Source organism: Solanum dulcamara, chromosome 5, assembly GCF_947179165.1.
Source record: "Solanum dulcamara chromosome 5, daSolDulc1.2, whole genome shotgun sequence".
Lineage (NCBI taxonomy): Eukaryota > Viridiplantae > Streptophyta > Magnoliopsida > Solanales > Solanaceae > Solanum > Solanum dulcamara.
The window spans coordinates 3,359,566-3,381,197 of record NC_077241.1 but is presented as its reverse complement, the minus strand read 5'-3'; the positions used below and the strand labels follow the sequence as shown (position 1 = coordinate 3,381,197).

Sequence of the window (21,632 nt, the reverse complement as noted above, 5' to 3'; positions counted from 1 at the left end):
AAAATATGAGCTTAAACAAAGTTGATCACACATATTTCGAAAAATTTATGAATACACATAAAAATCAAGGTAATCCTGAATTCCTATATGGTGACACTATAAACTCCAAAAAAAAAAGTGACTCCCACCTTTCAAATATAATGAGTATCATTTAATAGGTCGTCACCAATGAACCCAAAAAAATTGAGTTCAAATAGAGATATTCCAAAATATTCATGAATTAATACACACGAAAAATCGATATAAACCAAAATTTCTATTTCGTGACACATAAACTCCAAATAAAAAACCGGATTCCACCTTTTGAAAATAGTGAGTATCATAAAATAGGTCCTTACCAATGAACTCATAAAATTTGAGTCAAATAGAGTTGGTCACACATATTCCGAAAATTAATGGGCTTGTATACACAAAAATCGAGATAAACCTGAATTTATATTTCTTGACATATAAACTCCAAAAAATGTGACTAGTGACTAACATTTAATAGATCGTCACCAATGAATCCATAAAATTTGATCTCAAACAGAGTCGGTTATACATAGTTGGAAAAATTAAATAAGTTCTTAAAGCATGATGAACTTTTGATTCCATTTCCTTTAATAGAAAGTTTGTGTTACAAAGAAAACAATAAAAAGAAACATCTAAGTAAAAACTAGGAGATCCGCCAAGCCATTCAACCAAAAAACTGAAGGCAAATTAAAGCCCAAAAAAAGAATTTGCCAAAAACAAAAAAAAAATCAGGTATAATTAGAGATCAAAAAAATGCCATGAAAAAAAAGTGACTAGGAGCTTTCTTCTGTAGCATGAAGCAATCCCAACTGGAAAAAAAAACTATATACTTCAATATGAGTCTGGTGTAATCTCTTTTACTGCCAAGAATGGTGCTTGAATCGCCCGACGATATCGTGCAAGGTGAGTTTTAAGTTAATACTCTGATGATGTATGGATTCTCGAGAAGAGAGGAGCTGTGGTGATCCAACCTGGACCGCCTTGATCACACGAGTGAATCGAAAGTTGAATCTACATTAGATCTCAAATGTTGCATTTCCCAGGGAATACCTTGATCATATTCTTAGGATATTGCCAGCAACTTAGTATGGAGAAAACAAACATGCTTTAAAGGTATTGATCTTGTATTCTATCCCTGTTCTGTTCCCACCACTGCTTCGCATTCACCTCCCCAAATTTTTCGCGGCTGCATACACGAAAAAGAAGTTAGAAAAAGCCATTTTAAGTGAGTAACATTAACATTTAAGGTTCTAAGTTCCAGCAATGTTTGAAACATCTAATGTGAACTCCAAAAACTTGTTCAATTCGCACTCAAACTTCTTGTTCTTTACTCCTATTACATTAGTTAACCAAAGGATTTGTGTCAACTGAATGTCTAAACCAACCGAACTATTAAGATTTCCCTGTCAACGGAATGTCTAAACCAGCTTTTCAACGCCCCGCCTCTTGTTCAACTGAACTAATCCAGCATGCTAGAACAAGAGATCTTGAAAACAACAACAATATCAACCATGCTTCAATCCCAAACAAGTTAGGGTCAGTTACATGAATCATTGTTCATGTTGCTCCTTATAAACCCATGTAAGTCCAATGTTATTTGAAAAAATAGTTTTCCTAGCATTACAAGTCCTCTGCATTTTTTTAACCGGCAACGATGCTACACTATGGTTATCAAAAAAAAAAAATGTCCTCCGCATTTTTACGGACATATAAATCTCTAAAAAGACTAAGCCTAAAGTAATCACACTAACTAGGGAGCTAGAAAAGAGTTAGAAATATGAAATACCTGAATCTTACACGCCGTAGCTCTCTAGTGCCATCAGCTAATTGTCTGATGGTTATATATACTCCTGGCTCATCTTCTGCTATCCATTCTGACTCTCCATCACCAGCAACACTCATGGATACTGAAGCGTCGTCTCTTGAGTCAGTTGTCATCCTTGAAGGATCCATAGATGACATCTCACCCTTTGGAAAGCCGGGGGCATAAGAACTGGGCCTTCCATAGTTATATTGGCTGCTGCTGGATGGTCTATAATTTCTCTGAGTCCATTCTTTGCTTTCCCTAGGTGATCCAAGCCTTGAATAATTAGAATCTCTCTGCAGATAACAAAAAACAACAACATGAAATTCAAAATCTTAGTGAAAGCTAACTGCCTAGTAGTTGGTACATCTGAGCTTCTTTTGCAGAACTATAAAAAAATTGGCGTGTGATTCATTATAGGCATAATGCATAAACAGACACTTAAACTTGGCCTCAACAAATAAACACTCCAACTTTGAGAGTGGACATCTAGACACGTCAACTTGGCCACAACTGACAACTAAACACTCTAACTCGTCCCCACCAGACGCTAATGTGACACATAAATTTTGGAGGAGTCTAGATGATCATTTTGGAAGTTGGAGTGTTCAACTGGCACAGTCGAGACGAGTTGAGGTGTCTAGATGTGCATACTCAAAATTGGAGTGTTCCGTTGCCGGTTGAGGCCAAGTTGAAGTGTCTATCTATGTATTATGCCTTCATACTGAGATGTGTTAGGCAAAATTGGAGGTACTTATACTTCTGCAAGGGATCATAATCTTGTAAAATTTTATAGCTGAAACTGTGCTTACGGTTTAATAGGCCCGCTGAGCCTAAGGTACAAAATGGTATAAAGCAAATGATATGGACAGCAAATGAAGTCACTCTCAAGTTGTTACCATAAGAAATTGTTTCATTCAAATCAGTATTTGAGTACTTTAAACTGATCCCTTTGTAGAACTTGTTGAATTTCCAATAGTGAAGTATAAATTTGTTCTACTGTGCAATCCAAGTTGTACTGGCCCTAGCCATTTACTTTTGAATAGAGACTAGAAAATCAAGATCTAATGAAAATGGGGCAACTGAAACAGAAAAGATTCCCCCAACTTGCGGATTCTTGCTGTAGAGTCCAATGTAATGATAAATAGAACTTTTCGAGTAAAAGACGTTGAAATATTTGTACTAAGAAAGCAGAATCTGCAGTGGTAACTTGAAATAGTTCATGAATACCAGTTGAGCTAATACTTTTTAGAAGCTAAATAGGTGATGTATATCAAAGCAGAAGCAAGTTGGAGATGAGTTCTACACATATAAAATACGAATAAATGGAGCAGCATTCTTACTCCAATCTCAGACCGCCCAGGAGTGTCCATAGCTTGCTGATTAAATTTCTGGACATTGTAGAGCTCCATAATTCTGTCAAAATTCTCACCCCACCATCTTTGAGCTTGCCATTTATCGAACATATCCCGACTTCAAGTTAACATGTGAAACTAATGTCAGTACACTTGGGGTAGTTTTATGTTTTGCAGCTTAAAGAGACAGTTGGAAAGCATTCAATCAACTAAGCTAGTAAATCAATGTTACCTAATTCATAAATAACAAAAAAGAATGGTAATAGTAAACATGCAAGACATTAGCATAACAAAAGAAAACCATCCTATGGTAAATTATCTTTCGTCTGCTTTGAATGTCGATGCGTAGCATAAGCTGTGGGTATTTCGTGCAAAATTTCCAAACTTCACTAAAACTAGCAAAAATTGTGTGTACATATTTGACTCTTGAACATCTGTACCAGATATATACCTGTTCTCGGGTCCATGCAGCATGTACTCACTAAAGACTTCGGACTACTTATGGAGTTAACTGCGTTGGTATAGGAATATTTACATCAAAACTTCAAAAAGAACAAGAATGAACGGAAGTATAAACATAACAACGACAGGGGAGGGTAGAATATATGCAAACTTTACCATTCATGACAACCTTTTTAAGAATAGGTGTGCATTGATTCTACATTTAAGAAAGAACTCAACATTCATTGATGAATGGAAAGGACTGAAGATGGTCATGCTTATATTTTGAAGGGTGTGAAAGATGAAAATTCTAAAGAAAGTTTAATTATATAAGACAAGACATCGAATATTTCACATAATCAAGTTTCAAGATAGAAAGGTTCTTGATATATACCTAAAGCGTATCCGTTTTAGATCATTTCCACCAGTTGGAAGAGAGACAAAAGTAATCTGAACACCAGGTTCCACCTGAGCTATCCACTCTTTTGGCCCCTCCTCATCTGGCAACACCATATCACCTGTCTGGGAGTAGACGGATTCTCTCTTTTCATCATCACCACCACCACTATATCCTCCGACAAATCTTGGATCTGCTCGAGGAGTTCGATGATTACGGGTGAAATCCCAAGCTGGAGTAGAACTTGAACTTCCTGGTTGATATGGAACTTCCTCTGAAATTGTTTCAAAATCAGGATATGGTCTGCTACCTCCTCTCCTGTAACTGCTAGTTGGTGTACTAGACTTGCTGCTTTTACCAGAGACCTTTAATGCAATATCTTTGATCTGCAAATTTGTACATCCATAAGTTTTACAAGAAGTAAAAAGTGAAAAAGATGAATGCTTTGCTAGAAGATCAATAGAAATATCTTAGCTTAAAAGTAGTAAGGTCCAAGATTATAAGAGCAGAGTTCAGTATCTAAATTTGGTAAACTTTTCGTATGGAACAAGCACAAGATAAACTTCAAGTTTGGACTATAAGTTAACATACTTCTGTGTTTTAACAATTGAATTACATATTAAAATACTGTTGTTTGTTGTTGTAATTACATTTTAACCGTGGCATTTGAATCAAACCTCTACACACCTCGACTATTTCACCTTGTTACCTTCCACTAGCATTGTTATCGAGTAACTCTTTCTACCAAGTCCAAATTAAGCTTAGATAAATGAAAGAAAATCACCAGTTGTTTTCTTGTATTTGTTGGTATTTGAATTCTGGTTTCAGTTGGCTGAGTGTCCAAAAGCAGTAGCATTATTGACTGATTTTCACAAGACAAAAATACTACTACTCTCTTCGTCTCAATTTATGTGAGAGAAATACTTTTGAAACTTGTGATGTAAACCACATCATAAGCATTTGTGTGTATACATCTTTTAAGGATAAAATAAGAAGTTTAACATTTTAAATTAATTCTAAAAACTACACCGTTCTTTTTTCAGACTAAAAAGCAAAGTATGACAAATAAACTAGGATAGGAGTGGGTGATTTTCTCAATCTTTTAAAACTTTGTTCAGCTTAAGTTATTTATGCACAAGTTGGCCCGAACACTGCTGCTAAAAGAAGAAGTAAAACCTGATTGGTCCAAAAGCAGTGACATTATTTGGTTGTCCTTACAAATACATATAAAGTCACCTACTTTCACAAGTTAACTCCACTGGGTGTTAATCAATTTAATAATTGAAAGTGTGCAAGATGATTGAGCAAGCAGAAGGCTGGAGAACAGTAGATCATGGGACAAAAATTCAACAGTGGGTCAGGTAAAAGAAACTTAGACATGGCTTTTCCAGACATGCTATATTGTCTTTTTCCTCAGAATCTCTTCTACTTTGGATTTTGTGGTATCAAAGATTACTATACATTGACTTGACCAAAAAAAAATAATCAGATAAAAACATGCTAAAGAATAACTCAATCAACCATCTCATGATGGGCTAAGTCAGACATGACATAAAAGATTATTTTAATCTTAACTAAAATCTATGTTGTATTGGAAAAGAACAGAGGCAGATTTATACAATGTTGTGCAGTGTACTAATCTGGAGAAAAATGACAAAAACAATCTCTCGGTAGGTTTAAAATAGTCCCTTAAGTATGCGTATCAAAAAAGTTAACACTTTTAGTCTCCGCAAATATTTACCAAACTATATCTGTCGGTATTAGTACATACTTAAGATATTGAAGGTATGTTCAAAATAGTCCCTTTAAGTATGCATTGAATAGTTTTAGTTCTTTAAGTTTATCAAAAGTTAGTCTCTGCCAAATATTAAGCAAACTATATCTGTCAGTATTGGTGCATACTTAACAGATTATTTTGAACTTACCCTTAAACGTAACGGATCATCCACAACTTTCTCGGAATCCCACACATAGCGAAAGCTTTAGTACACCATGCTTCTATTTTTTTTAAAAAAAACATAAATTATTGATTCGCTCAACGAAAAGAGATAAAAGGTGCAGCAAGGCGGACTTGGCTGTAGAATTTTTTTGAGTTTCTGAATAAATTATTTATATATATTTAGTAGATTTTTAAATACAAATATAGAATTTTGATCAAAGCTATTAAGCTCTACCAAATCTGTAATTATAACTTTAGCTCCGTCCTTAAGTGGATTACTGATCAATGAAAACTATGGGAGATTAAATTAAAACACTTACTGCTTCTTTTCATATATCTAATCATAGTAAATAGAATTATTCAACATCTAATAAAATATGAAAAATACTCAATAAAATATAAAATGTGTGAAAACTGATTCCCAACACTATCTTATTTTTTCAGAAGGAAAAAAAAAAGAGTGTGTAGCATGTGCTGCTATCAATCTCTTTTTGATTTAGACTTTCACACAGGTGGCACTATGTTTTGTCTACATCATCTCGAAAACACAATCACCACGTAATACTATTTAATTCTTAAATAGTCCAGTTAAATCAACTTACAATTTATTTGTTAATTTGTCACGTCACAACCTATTTTGTGTTTTTTAGTTAATGATGACTGTTTAGAATATATATTATTTTTAAAAAAAAAGTGATTTTAAATTATGTAGTTAGGATTTTTCAAAAATATTAATAGGTGTGAGTTAAATCCATAAAAATAAAAATAAAAATCGAGGATCTGAAAAAAGGACAGCTCAGTACACTAAGTTTTCGCTATACGCAGAATCTAGAGGAAGGATCAAACCACAAAGGTCTATTATACCTAATATTACTCTGTATTTCTACAAGAGGCTATTTCTACGGCTCGAACCTATAACATTCTCATCACATAACATCAACTTTAGTACTTTACCAATTCCATCAAAACTCCTATTCTTAAAAGAAAACTATCTTGTGATTACTGAAAATTAAACCCGTGATACGATAGTTCGAATTACAGACTCTAAATTGATAAGATATTTGGGGTTAGTGAATACTTTATAAGACATACTTCCAACTAAGATCTTTTTCAATAAATAATTTTATGTCATGAATATTATATAGTCTACCACAAAATAAAAATAAAAAAAGAACATTGTGGCCAAAATTATATAAGAGAAATTGACATAAATAGTCATACATCAAAATAATAACTAACACACACACACATATATAATATTATTATTGCATGATATTCATAAAATATACATTATTGATACAAAATAATATACACTTTTTATATATTTAACTAGCGAATGTAATTATTTTAAAGGCTAAATGTTTAACTTGCCCATTAAATAATGAAGACAACAACATACGTGAAATCTCACAAGTAAAATATGAGAAAGATAGAATATATACAGATCTTACTCTTACTTTATAAAGATAAAAAAACTATTTGAAAAATATGCTCAGCTCGAGTATCTCATCTCAAAATAGAAAATAATGGAGACGAAGACTCTTATAATTGAATGATGATGAAAAGAAAGAAATAGAAAATCAAAAGAAAAACTAAAGTTAGAACATCATGGGACCAATTTAAAAAATTAAACACATGATCCAAGAAATAGCATAATTATGATCTCAAAAACAAATAAAAATGGACCTAGTTGTAGGGTAAAATAAATCAATTTTTTTTATTGATATCATAGTGCCTACAAATAAAAGCCTTTATTGATCTTTGGACCTCTTGGGATCAAACACATTCAATGGTCCTCCCCACACTTACCCAAGTAGCCCAAAGTTTTCATTCTATTCCAAAAATAGCCTAAACTCAATTGAGTTTATAACGATGGTGTCCAGGTTAATTTGCACACGGCACACTTCAAATAATTTAATGGAATATCTACTACATCTAACCAACATAAGAACCAAGATATGAAAAGAAATCACCTTATATTTTTGTGTTCACAGAAATTTAAACTTAAAATGTCATAGTTTTTAATCCATTTTATTGATCAATAGACCACACTTGAATGCCGAATCGACATGTTTAAAATAACACAATTGCAAATTTCCTTTGGGATAATTAAAATCTCAGCACTCTTTATCTAACTCGAGTTTAAATTTTGAAAAATAGATTTTCTATTTCATATTTTAAAAGATCATTTTATTTATTTAATAAATTTAATTATGCGAATTTGAAATAATCAAACTAGTACGAACCTGGGCAGTCAAGCTTTTGACTGATTCTTTAGTATTGGGGGTCCCACGTGGACCTTCTTCTCCTCCATCATCATCTATTTTTTGCTTACAAGTTATACACGTCAGCATTTCCCTTTATTTATTCTTCTACTTTATTTTTTTATTTTTACTTTCTTTTCCTTGGTACCTGCAAAAAAAAAAATTAATCATTAAATTATCAATAATAATAATAGTAACATATTTAGTGTATTTCATAAATAGAAAAATATAAGTTATTTTTGATAAACCATCAATTCAAATAAAGCATAACAAAATTAGTATAAAAAAGAAGTATAGTAATAAAAAATTATGTTAAAAATAATAGAGAAAAAAAATAGTAGCAACATATATAATATGATAACCGGAGAAACACAATAATTTATCAATATTTGTATGTTCATATTGGTTTGATTTCTTAGGAAAAGATTATTGATTTTACAAAATTTGTCACACCTTTTTCTTTTTTATTGAAAAATTTAATGTATAATAGATTTTAATAACATACAAAAAGAAATGTGAAATGATATGACACCTCTTGTAATATAAGGCTTTAAATGTGTACCCAAAAATAATATAGAGACAATATTTATTCAAGAGGAAGTCACCATCCACAAATCAATATGAGGAAATAAAGGGAAAAATTAACACTATTCTTATCAACACATATCACTTTTTAAGAGTTTGTCTTTTTGTCTCGAACAAGTATTCTTATAAAATAAAATAAAAAAGGAGAGCAAGAATTACTTTTTTTTTTCTTTGTTGAATGTGCCAATTCTAGTAAACATATTATCAGCAAACAAATATTTATATTATCATGTCATCCTCAAAAGATATTTAAAAGTAAATCTTCATAAAAAACAAGATTCATAATTTTAAAAATTCGATAAATTATTTGTTATAACAAATAAAAATAATTCAATAGTGTAAATTCTTTAACATTGACGGAATATATAACATAAACCACAATTTGCCTAAAAAAATATGTGAAATGAATATGTAGTTTTTAAAGCTTTTAATTCAAAAGGTGGTGTCAACATGACAAAGGAAAAATATTTTTTTGAAAAAAAGACCAAAAAACAAATTATTTCCACAAAGAAAAGAAGTGTGGAAATCCAATGCTAGTGCAATCCCTTTATTTTGTACTTTACTAGTAAATAAATTATTATTTTTATGACAAGAGAGTCGATAGTCACTATTTTTTAAATATGCATAAAATAAATACCATTTCAATATAATAACGTACATACCATATAAAAGAGATGAATCACAATAGACAAATTTTATAATGCGCTCGATGAAAATTCTACTAGTTAGGAAATTTGATTTGAATATTTTATCACAACAGCATTAAAAAAAGGAAAAAAAGTTCAAAATTCGAGGAAGTGATATTAAAAGGGGAAAAAAAGAAGAATTGGAATTTTTGGGAGAAGAGATTGAAATAGTAGTCACTTGTTGAATTCCAATCCCAAAGTGACTTCCTATGTGCTTTATAGACACCCAATAAAAAATAAAAAAAGCAAAGACTAAAATTAAATTAATAAAATAAAACAGCAAGAAATCTTTCTACATTCTTTTAAAATGACTCTATAAAATATTTATTCGTTTCAATATAACTGACCCATTTTAATTATTAAAAATTAAAATAAATTTAACTAATTTTCAACATGAAGAAAAATCTTCTTATGTCAACACGCTTGAAAAATTTATATAATTTGAATTTAGAAATATAAAAAATATTGCATAAATTGAGACAGAGAATTATAATTATCTTTTTTCTAGAGAAACTCATGCACAAATACTATTTTTTTCAAATTCAACTTAAAATATAGAATCTCGAATAAAACATATTATTTTCACGCAAAATTTGAAAATAAGTCGCAATATGACGTAGATTGCTTATACATATGCAAGTATTAGTGGAAAGGAAAAGTAAATAAAGTTTAATATTACCTTATTCTTTTATTTTAATTTTTAAAAAATTATTTATCGTATTAATTGTTATGGTAACTGTTCTTCTTATAAATGCGGAGAAGATTATAAGATTAGAAATCAAAAGTTAACTAATCAATTAAGCTATTAAAATTTTCGAGTGATTTAATTGAAAACAACAAACAGATAAAACAAAAACAGTACTCTTCTCCAACAAAAATGGTTCAAACCCAGCTGAATTTGATCAAAAAAAACAAACTAATCACAAAATTCATACCTCGAATGGTCACGAAAGCTCTAATTCATCCAAAATCCACTCGAAATCAGTTGAATTTAGCATTCAAATCTCTAATCTTCTCTTCTCTGTTTTCTGGTATTATGAGCCAAAAATGAAAACCCAAAACCCTAAGTAAATCGTAAACAATATCAAATCAAATCAATGAGCTGTGAGGAAAATCCCTTCCAACGAATCTTCAGCAAAAAAATTGGAATATTCGCCGGCGCCGTCGCAACTCACCGCCGGCGAATTTTCGTAGAGATTCTACTGCTCTTGAAATCGGGAAAAAAATCAGATTCTTTCCTCCAGGTTTTACGTTTACAGTGACAAATCAGAATCTGCAGATACTATATTTATATATATAAATAATTTATATTTATATATATATAAATATATATAGAATACCCACAGTGAGTGTGTTTGTGTGTGTAATTTTGAGAAGGAAACAAATATAGAATGGAGACAAAGTAGAGAAGAAGACGGGATAATGTTTAAGGTATTTATAGAAAGAAAGGAAGTGTGATTGTGTCGTTATCGAAAGGAAAATGTGTATTTTATATACACGGCCGCGATTTTATTTATATATCGTTCTTACAAAAAAATATATATATTTTTTACTTTTTTCATCTATTTTTATTTATTTATTATTTGACTTTGCATTATTCTTAAAAAACTCTAAATAAAAAAGTAATTTTATCATATAATTCTTTAAATATAATAAATACAATATTTTTAAAAATATAATAAAAAAATGACTACTAAATTTAAATTATCTCTTCATTTCATAAATTGAACAAATATTGTTGGACATCTATTTTTAATATAGTGAATAAGTAAAGATGAACGGACGGAGTAATATCTATCGTTTTACAAAAAATAATATATAAATAACATTATTCTTTTTTATTTTATCTTTAAAGGTTATTATCTCTGAAAGTATGAATTTCACCAGCATAAAAAAGCTATATGATTAATTCATATTCATTGGTCAATTTTATTAATTAAAATAAATTAATTTATGTTCATTTATTGAAAACTAACTTCAAGAGAATATTAAATAAGGGTATAATGGTAAGCTTACTTAATTTTTCAAGGAACGTGAAATTTCAAATGGTGACATATAAATAAAACGGAGGTATTTTAGGATATGAGGATGAGGTTGGGGTGGGGTGGGGGTGGGGGGGGTTAAGGATAATAGGTAGTTTTTTTTTTATTTATTTGTTTATTTTGAATTTTGCACGTCTGTCTCTTAAGAAATAATGATTGATATGAGTATTTTACTGTAATACAAATATTAATTGAAGGGTTAGAAAAAATTAGACTCGAATTGATGGCTTTCACCACGTTAAGGTGACACACTATTGCTGAGTTGTATCGCTTCCCCACCGTATGTTTAGTATTAGTTCTTGAAAATGATTTAAGAATAAATAATTAATAGTGAGGATAAAACATGAGAAATACAATTATGTTTTCTTGATATATTAAAAATGATAAATAAAAGTGAAAAAAATATTTTTGTTATAATGAATAAATAAAAATGAACGGAGGGTGTATTAATTAGTTATGTTATTTTCTTAATTTTCACGATTATCTGTTGTTTTATTTATTTTGCTATTTTGTTATCTATTTTTCTTTTTATCATGTTTTGATTATATTTGTTTCGAGCGTAAAAAATCTTTCTACCATCATGAAGATAATAATAAAATGTATGTTCTCATATCCTTTTAGAACCTCACATATGAGATTATATTGAATAAGTTATTGTTGAGGGGAGGGTTGGGAGTTGTGCATTGGTTGATTGTACGTTGTTCTTAAGAGGTTGGACGTTTTCTCAAGTGGAGTTGATAATTGGACTATTAGGTTATATATGTGGTCTTGATTGGGGTGGACCAAATGGACCCACCTGTCTAGTTGGTAAAATAATGTTAAAACATATGAACACGTGGCAACATCTGAGTGGTGTAAAACTATGAGGGTGAATATTTCACTTTTCGTCAACCATGAGGGGATCTAACAAATTTGTTTTCATCGGATATTTGGTATCCGTTTTGACAATAATGATAATAATATATTTAATATGAAGATAAAATATGCATAAATTTTAGGATATAAATTTTCAATATATTTTTGATTTTAAGAATAATAATGAAATTGAAAGGATAATATCCACTATGAGATTTAATTAATTTAAATTTAAATTCAAAAATTTTATTTTGAGAAATAAAACGTTCTTTATCAATAATGACTCTGTTCAAGTCTCGAACTTGAAATTTCTGACTATAAATAATGGCTAGAAAGAGATATTTATTATCATCTTGGATGAATTTGAAAATTTATTTCTATTGTTGCCAAAATGATTGGTGATTTATAATCAAAATTAATATTTTTCACTAATATCATTCTTGCTACAATAAGATACGTAATGGTGGTTTATATATATATTCCAAATTTACAGAAAATCAAGTTTCCTTCTTTCTAGGGATTATTTCACGTTTGGTTGATTATATTAGATTAATTAATCTAGCATAGAATATTGAGTAAGATAATACAAATGTATAGTTTTCACATGAAAAGAAAATCTTCGTATGATTGATGTAATATTTGATGATGATATTAACTAGCATCTATAAAATTATATATTATTTTATGTAAAAATAAATTATAGAATAAAAATACGTGAAAAGTAAGTAATTCATGTGATAAATGTATTTTTCTTTATGGAGTTTTTTATGGCCTAAGTTTCTGTTTGGCCATAAATTTTAGGAGTAGATTTTAAAAGAAAAATATTATTTGTTTATGAAATTTGGCTAGTTTTTTTGAAAATTTATGTTAAAAAGATTTAAGTTCCAAAAATTCACACAAAATAATTTTTGGATAGAATTTTACTTTCACTTATAAAATTTAATATATATTTTTTCGAAGAAAATACATATCTAAACACAACTTCAAAAACTTATATTTTTTCATGTTTCAACTACATTCATGACCAAAAGCTAGATAAATTTTAGGCATAGTTCAAAAGAATAATAACAACACTTTATAATTTAAGTATGAAAATAATAAAACATGAATAACTTACAAGATTTTTTTGATGTATGAACCCGTTTTCATTAGCATTCACAAACACACTAACAACAATAGCATATTTAGTATAATTTAATAAATGAGATTTTGAAAGGGTAATGTGTACATAATCTTATTCTTATCTTGTGATTGTAGAGAGAAATAAACGCTCGACCGATGTAACCCATATAAAAAATAGTATGAAGAAGAAATACAGTAATAAAGAAGCCATGTTAAAAATAATGGAGAAAATAAAAATAGCAATGAAAAATATTATGATGGCCGAAGCAAAATATAATATAAACAACACATAGTAATAAATCAAAGAATAAAATAATTAAAAAAGCAATACTAATAATACTAAAAATAAAATAAAATTACACACAACTCAATTATCTACTAATAATACTACCTCCATCCCATATTAGATGGGCAACTTATTAAAAATGTCTGTCCCATATTCCTTGATCACTTACTAAATCAAAATAGTATTAATTAAATTTTTCGTACTTTACCCCTACAATTAATATGACCTTTTGAATGTAAACAATTCTCAATACTAACTATTTCTATACTCTATGTATATTGCATTGACATAAACAAAGGGCAAAATGGTAAAGTCCTCTAATATTTTAATAATTTCTTAATCACCATGTAAAGTTGAAAGTGTCCATAATATGGACGAAGGTAGTACTAATCTTTTTTTACTAGCATCAACACTTTGTTTTTCTTGGCCACCAAACTTTCTTGGACTCATAAACCTCCTACCAAACTTGTTTGAAATTTATGCCCCTCTTCATAAGTCATTAAATTAAAACATTAGTGATATAACTTTACCCTAACTTAATAATAAAAAGGAAAAAAAATCCCTATATGTAATGTATATATTATTGATTTGTTTTTCTTCTTTTCATATTACTATGTTTCTTTAATTTATTTGAAATTTCACTGAATATATTGTATATTTCAAACTAATACTATATATGATGATTGCTTTTGTAGGCGTTTGAATATGAATTAATTGATATTTGAAAGAAAAGAAATTAAGTTGAATTTTTTTTTACAATTTAGTATAATTTCATGCGTGTTGTTTGAAAGAGTGGGGTGTTCGTGGATTAAGGCCTACATTTATGATGTAGATATTTTGTTTCTGATAGGCTCTCGACTCGATAAAAACGTTATTCAAAATAGGTTTAAGTTGAAAAAATGATATTTAAAAATTGAATTTGTATTTGAAATGAAAATATAATTGAGGTTTTATGATTGAAAACTTGAAAAATTTCCTAAAACCTTTTTCTTAAACTTCAAATATTCCATATTTTAAGTTTGGAGTTTCAATAATAAAGACCATTCGATAAACAAACACTGATTTGCAATAATCTCCAAATATTATTTCAAATTTCTCAAACAAAATTTATGAACAAACGATAGATAATTCTATTAACAATTTTTCAAAAAACAAGTTCTGAACTCAAGGGCTGAAATACAATATAGAGTTTGGATTCAACAAAATTTTAATATATTTATCATGAATTTTAAAATTCAAAATTCTAATTTCGACCTTTTTTAAATTACTATACAAGTGCTATTTGTACATTTTGTATTAATGATGATTTTCAGTTCCTTTTCAGAATTCAAGATATTGGGGTCCAAAAGATCTAGAAGTTTCAATCCCCATGTGTTAATTTTCCCATATGTGTCAATGCATTAACAATATATATTTAACGCCTGATTATGAAAATGATGAAATTTTAAAAAATAATAATTTATTTTTAAAGTAAAAATGATATTTGAAAATCAATTTGTATTTGATCATGGATATAAATTAGAATTGTTTTTGAAGTTTTGTGTGTGATTTGAAGTGGAAAAAATGAAAATAACCTTTTGATATTTTTCAAATTTGGAATCATTTCAAAACTTAATTTCAAGTTGAATTTTGGAATTTTCTATTTTTTTTATGACAAAACATGATTTCAAAAATTCAAATATAAAAAAAGTAGAAAATATTCATAACCAAACGGCCAATTATTCAATCCAATGTTAACACCAAATCAAGTATTTTAGCTAGCGTTTGTTCACGGATTTTGTAAAACAAAAAAAACAGGAGAGCTTTTCAAGTTGTGCTAGAAATAGTTTTTGAAACTTGAAATTATGTTTAGACATATATTTTATTTGAAAAAAAAATTAAAATTTTATGAGCGAAAGAAACGATTCAGAATCAATTTTTGAAACTTCATTGTTTTAAAAATATAAATTGATCAAATTTCATTGCAAACAATATTTTTTCAATTCTTTTTCAAAAAGAAACTTCCAAAATCTATAGTTAAATAGGAGCTTATTATAAAGTCACAAAAATATATCATAAAAGTGACAGATTAAAATGATAATAAGTATACCTAATTATGGTAATGAAATAAAAGTTTTTATGCGTAATACATATCACTTAATTATAATTAAAGAATATTTTTTTAAAAGTGTAAAAAACGTATTTAATTTTATAATTATTTTGAAAACTCATGATAATCCGGAGAAGTGTCTCAGGTTCCACAAGTACATGATAAATATCGTTAAAGCTCGATACTGTAATAATTTTATAATTATAGAATTGATAGAAATATCGAATACAAGTAAGTTATTTACGCCACGTAGCAACATGTGTGATGGTACTTTACGCTTTATTGTCTCTAAAGAGAGGGTTCATACAAGATCTTCTTAGGCAAGAAGAAAAGCATAGTCAAAAGTTCACAAAGTATATTTCTTTCAGACATCCTCAACTCTTTGTCTAGCTAACATTACCATTTTAGTTCAAATCCAACAATTATTTGAATGAGAAAGAGATGGAAAAAAAAATATACTATTTTTTCAAATTCACATTATCTTTATCAAATGGTTCTTTGACCCATATAAGTTGTGGTGAAATTGTTGAAATTTCTTTTTTTTTAAATTAAAAGTCTCGAGATTGGATTTTTAGGAATGAAAATTTTTTGTTGAAAATGCCTCCTCCAAAAATATATCCTGAAATGAGTAAATCTAAATTTTGTTAGACTCTAACGCAGATATCGAATATGGAGTGAAAAATTAAAAAAAATATTTCTTTGACCAACATGTATTATAGTGAGATGGTTAAAGTTTCGAGCCATTGGGAATGAAAAACCCAAAAATAGACCTTATAGGACGAGAATTTAAATTTAATCGATCTCTAATACAAATAACAAATACCGAGTGAATAATCAAAAAAGAAAATGCTTCTTTGTCTTGTCTAGATTTGTGGCAAAGTGTTGTGACCAATAATGTGTGGCAAAGACAAAACAATATATTAGTAAATGGGACCTAATAATCTCAGCCATATATTATATGCTTTTGCAGCAAATGCCAATAAATGCCTTTAATTCAAAGTTTCAAACATCGGGTTTTGGCTAATTATTAAACACAATCAAGTAGTAGTAATTTAACACAATCATTAAGTAATGATGTGAACTTTCCCAATCAAAGAACGTTTCCATGAATCATTTATAACTTTTATTTATACAATATATTTGGTGTAATTTCACAAGTAGAATTTGAAAAAGTAATGTGTAGGCAGCCTTACCTCTCTGCCTTGAGAAAATAGAAAAGTTATTTTTGATAGATCCCCGGCTCAAATAAAACAAAGAGCTCTAAGATTTAGTTCATTCTACTATTTTTTTTGATAGTTTGATCGTGGAATTTCTTTGTTTTTATATTTCCGGAATATGAATATGTAATTGATAGTACAAAGAATATGTGTTATGAGAAAAATCTTTATAAATATAAGGACACATTAGTCACATCATAATTTCTTTATATTAATAATAAATAAGTTAATAAAATGTTATATAAAAATTAAAACAAGGGATTAAGCGTCATATCATAAATTACACGAAAGTTACAAATTATCTTTTTTTATTATTAGTGATTAACTGATTATGGTGCATTCTTTGTTGTTAAAGCTTTATTCATTCTGCTTGTACATGAATATTTTATAAAATAGAGCTTTTGGATCAACATTTTGATCAAGTTTTTCATTAATTCTACTTCCCTTTCTCCCCTCAATTTATAGTTATTCCCCTGATCACCTCAACATTTTGATCAATTTTTATTTTTTTTTGCTTTAGGATGAAGTTTTCCCATGATTTTGCTATTTTACTACATATATATATATATATATATATATAAAAACAGAAGTTTTCCATGATTTTGCTATTTTATTATATATGTATAGATATCTAAACAATAGATTATCAATGCACCTAAGGGTGTGAATGTAATGGTCAATGAAGTGCGATGAAAATTATGGAAGACATTGAAACATTATTTATTTTTTCAATTGAGATAGAACGATATTTTGAATCAAAGTATGATAAAAAATATCAAGGTATATTTTCTCTTACTTCGATTGATAAATCCAAGATAACGAAATTCGGATATGATGAAGATTCAGAAGAATTTAACTCTTAGGGCTTGTTTGGTTGGGAAACAAATTATCGCACTCTCAATGTGGAATAAAAATAACACTACAATCTCGAGATAAGTTATTCCGCGATTTCCTAATCAAACATAGAATAAACTCATCTTAAAATTACTTATCTCTTATCCCTTGTACCAAATAAGTCTATTGTCTATAGAGAAAACAACAAATGATTTATTACGTATCAAATCATAGGTATTTCATTGATTCATAAAAGTAAAAATGTTCAAATTATAGTAGAGGGCAAAAAGGAGCACCAAGAGATATCTTCTTATCTGTTTAAGTCTTGATGAACAAATTTACCATATACTTTGTGCTACAAGAAATAACCTGCATTGAATAACTGAGCGCAATCAAGCGTGGTAGAAAATTTCACAAAGGGTGTTCAACCATTGAATAGTAAATAAACTATGATATTGAAAGGTTACATAATAATGTAACTCTTCATTGCTTTTCTTATTGATTACTATGCTCTCTCCATTGTTTTCTTCTTCTGTTACTTGGATTTGATGCACTTGAGCCCAAAGTTTCTTGAAAACCACCTATCTACCTCCACGAGCTAGTGGTAAGGTTTGTGTACACTCTATCCTCATCAAATCCACTTAGTGGAATTTATTGATATATTGTTGTTGTTGTACATAATAATATAACTAAGAGTGGACCACGCGAGGAATCGAACCTGAGCATCCTGTGTCCAGGAGCTCTATGAACATCCTTGACCGCTGAGCCAAAGGGTGTTCAAAATGTTATATATACAAATATAAAGTAATATTTAACCTATGTATACAATATAATTTTCTAGCAAAGGGTGTTCCACTAATCACCCTGACACCACCGTAGCTTCACGATGGGGGTGGGAGTTACTTCTTAGTTTACCTCAAAAATGAACAAGAAAAAAAACAAAGGAGAATCAACAAGTGATTTAGAAGAAGCCTTTTTCCTAAATTGTAAAAAAGTACATAAAGTTTAACAATTGGAGAATAGACAGATTAGACTATCTTCTAACGTTAGGAATGCTTAGAAATACTGCAACAAAGATAAAAAACAATTGTATGCAAAGTTTGAAAAAAAGTGATTTATATTTGAAAAGCCATTCATTGATCATCAAACTGTAAAGTATATAATAAGATATCCCTTTTAATTGATCTCTCAAATTCTCTGGTCCTTTCCCCATTTCCAAGGTTTCTTTCATTTACACTTTGATTATATTCTTAGCTTCTTTTTCTGGTTTTCTTTCTGTTTTTTTTTTTATAAAAGAAAAAATGCACAAACATTGTTAAAAGAAGAGACCAGGTGCCATTAATTCTTTTTCTCTTTTGTCACTTTGTTCTTGTAGCAACTAACTAGTTTTTAAGATCTTGCTTGTTAAGATTGTTCCAACTTTAAGACTGTTTTTTTCCACTTTGTTTGGACCAATTAAGCTTTTAGGTGATTGCTCTTTAAGGTTAACTGGGCTTAATCAAACTATACTCTTCAAATTGGTGTAAGGCCTAGGCCTAGTCAACTTTTTTTTTGAAGAAATGCTATGGTGGTGGTATCGAGGCCAGTTGCGCGTGCTATCTTCCACCAACATAGATATCAGGTACTTAGGCCTTGATGTCTAGCTTCCCAACTGGTAGACGGTTCCCTTTCCCCCAAATCAATGAAGAAGGCAGATGGGAAAAACTCACATATCATTTTCATCCACTTCATTAACTACTAAGCTACTCCATTTAGTGGTACTAACTAGTAGACCTTTTAACCTATCTATATCTACGATTGAGGCGGAACAAGGATTAGAAGTTCTGAGCATGCTACTGAACCCAGAGCTTTAGTTATTGGTAACATTAATATAAAGGAAAAATTACTTAATTGAGTGCTTTTTAAAAATTAATTATTGATTTTAACGATATTTTTTATTTATTACAATTTATAGCAATACATAACAATATTATGATAAATATACACTTGTATTAAAAGTGAATTATGCATACAATATAAATGTATTATAAGTGTTTTAAAATATATATTATGTTTGTGTAGTAAGAAACTGACATAATGTATTATAAGTCTATTAAAGTATGTGATAAATGTATTATCCATCTATAAAACTTGTATTATATATGTTTTATAAATAGTTCTCTTCAATATATATTATAAATGTATTATAAGTGTTCAGTGAATTTTTTTTAATTGCTATAGATGGTAAATATTTTCTTAATATTGTATATTTACGTAGTTTCCTAATATAAATCTTCTCTAATGTTCCTTTACTTTCTGCATGTAAAAAGGTAGCTCTCAGAAAGCAACATAAATGACCCACAGTTGTATATGATGGGTTTTGAATTAGCTATTTATACATACTTTATGAAATTCTTAATACAAATATAAGGTTAAAGAATAATTTCATATTTAAGTCCCACATTGGTTAAAGGGTGTAGTATTGGAAACCACCGCTTTACCCTGCAAAAGTAGAGGTATGGTATGTGTACATCCTTCCTACCCTCCCCAGACCCCATTTGTGAGATTACACTCAGTATGTTGGTGTATTGGTTGAAGGGTGTCCAGATTCTTAGAAAAGATCTCTGATTCTATAGACAAAGAAAAGTAATGTACTTCAACATACTGCGTGTAAGAAGAAGAGTTTATACTACTTTGGGTATTGACAAGGAGATTACAAGTCACATTAAGCATAAAGAATCACTTATTAACTCATGACCAAGTGCTTGAAGCTCTTGAACTACACTGTGCAGTAGCGGAACTAGGAATTCTGACGAGGGAATTCCAAAAAAAATAATCCAGAAATGTTACATGTGATATATTTGGACCTGTATTTCTCTTATGTTAGGGGGGGCTTCATGACTTTAAAACTTTGTTTTCACCCTACTTACGCAGTATAACTTTCCGATAAAAAGGATTCAATTGAATCCTCTTCCTTGTTTGCGGCTGCGCATACTTGTATAAGATTTGACACGCTCGGGATCTCAACCTACTGTTTAAAGTAATTTTTGAACCACCTTTACCAAAACACTAGAAGTTCCTGACGTCAAGATGATTCAACATCTACACAAACACAAAGAGATTGTTTTTTACCCTATAACAATATTAATTTTGAATCCCCTTCCTAATAGGTGGCTCCAAACCCCACACCTCGTCTATTTCACCAAATACCTGTTACTTTCCACCAACACAGGTACGACTGATTCAACTTACCAAGGTAAAAACATATGAGAAGAAATAACCTGTTGTAGGAATTCTAACCCCAGTCTCTTAAAGTATGCACCCACTTATAGACTTAATTAGAAAGATATCAGTTTTTGTTGACTCCGGCTAGAATACAGATCCAGGACTGGAGAAGTGCTACAGAAGAGAAGGGAAGAAGACTTATTTTGGGTGTCTGGAAGTGTTGATGTGTCAAGCTACTCTTCTTTTGCAACTCCCATATATGCAAATGAAGTAGTTTCTGGCTTTTGGTTTGTTAAGGGAACTGTTCTACTGCTGGAGTGGTGTGTTCCAGCAACTTTGGCCAACTCGAGCCTACGATCATATCATTTATTTTTGACGTATGGTTTTTGGGCAATAGACAATATTGAGCATAACCAGAAATCAGCATGTATAAACCATATTCCAAATACAATTCCCTGAAATGTGAAACAAAATAAAAAAGGGTGTTGCATAGACAAATG

The 21,632-nt window shown here is 29.5% G+C and overlaps 1 protein-coding gene across 1 annotated transcript; it reads right to left on the bottom strand.

The window, feature by feature from the left end:
• Positions 1-559: 559 nt before the first annotated feature.
• Positions 560-10,759, bottom strand: LOC129888805 (protein Brevis radix-like 1). The gene is made up of 6 exons (XM_055963819.1): positions 10,419-10,759; positions 8,195-8,360; positions 4,007-4,395; positions 3,160-3,289; positions 1,799-2,112; positions 560-1,198 (listed from the first exon to the last, which is right to left on the bottom strand). Exons 2-6 carry the CDS (start codon positions 8,300-8,302, stop codon positions 1,120-1,122), a joined length of 1,020 nt encoding a protein of 339 aa, XP_055819794.1. The 5' UTR covers positions 8,303-8,360; positions 10,419-10,759; the 3' UTR covers positions 560-1,119.
• Between the last annotated feature and the right edge of the window lie 10,873 nt (positions 10,760-21,632).

What these genes read in the sequence shown, in the direction of transcription:
- LOC129888805 (XM_055963819.1), bottom strand. Translation starts at nt 8,302, where the DNA reads ATGCTGACGTGTATAACTTGTAAGCAAAAAATAGATGATGATGGAGGA. An exon ending in CTGGGCGGTCTGAGATTGGA is followed by an intron (nt 2,113 to 3,159) that starts GTAAGAATGCTG and finishes TGTTATCTGCAG; the next exon opens with AGAGATTCTAATTATTCAAG. An exon ending in CTACGGCGTGTAAGATTCAG is followed by an intron (nt 1,199 to 1,798) that starts GTATTTCATATT and finishes TCGTGTATGCAG; the next exon opens with CCGCGAAAAATTTGGGGAGG.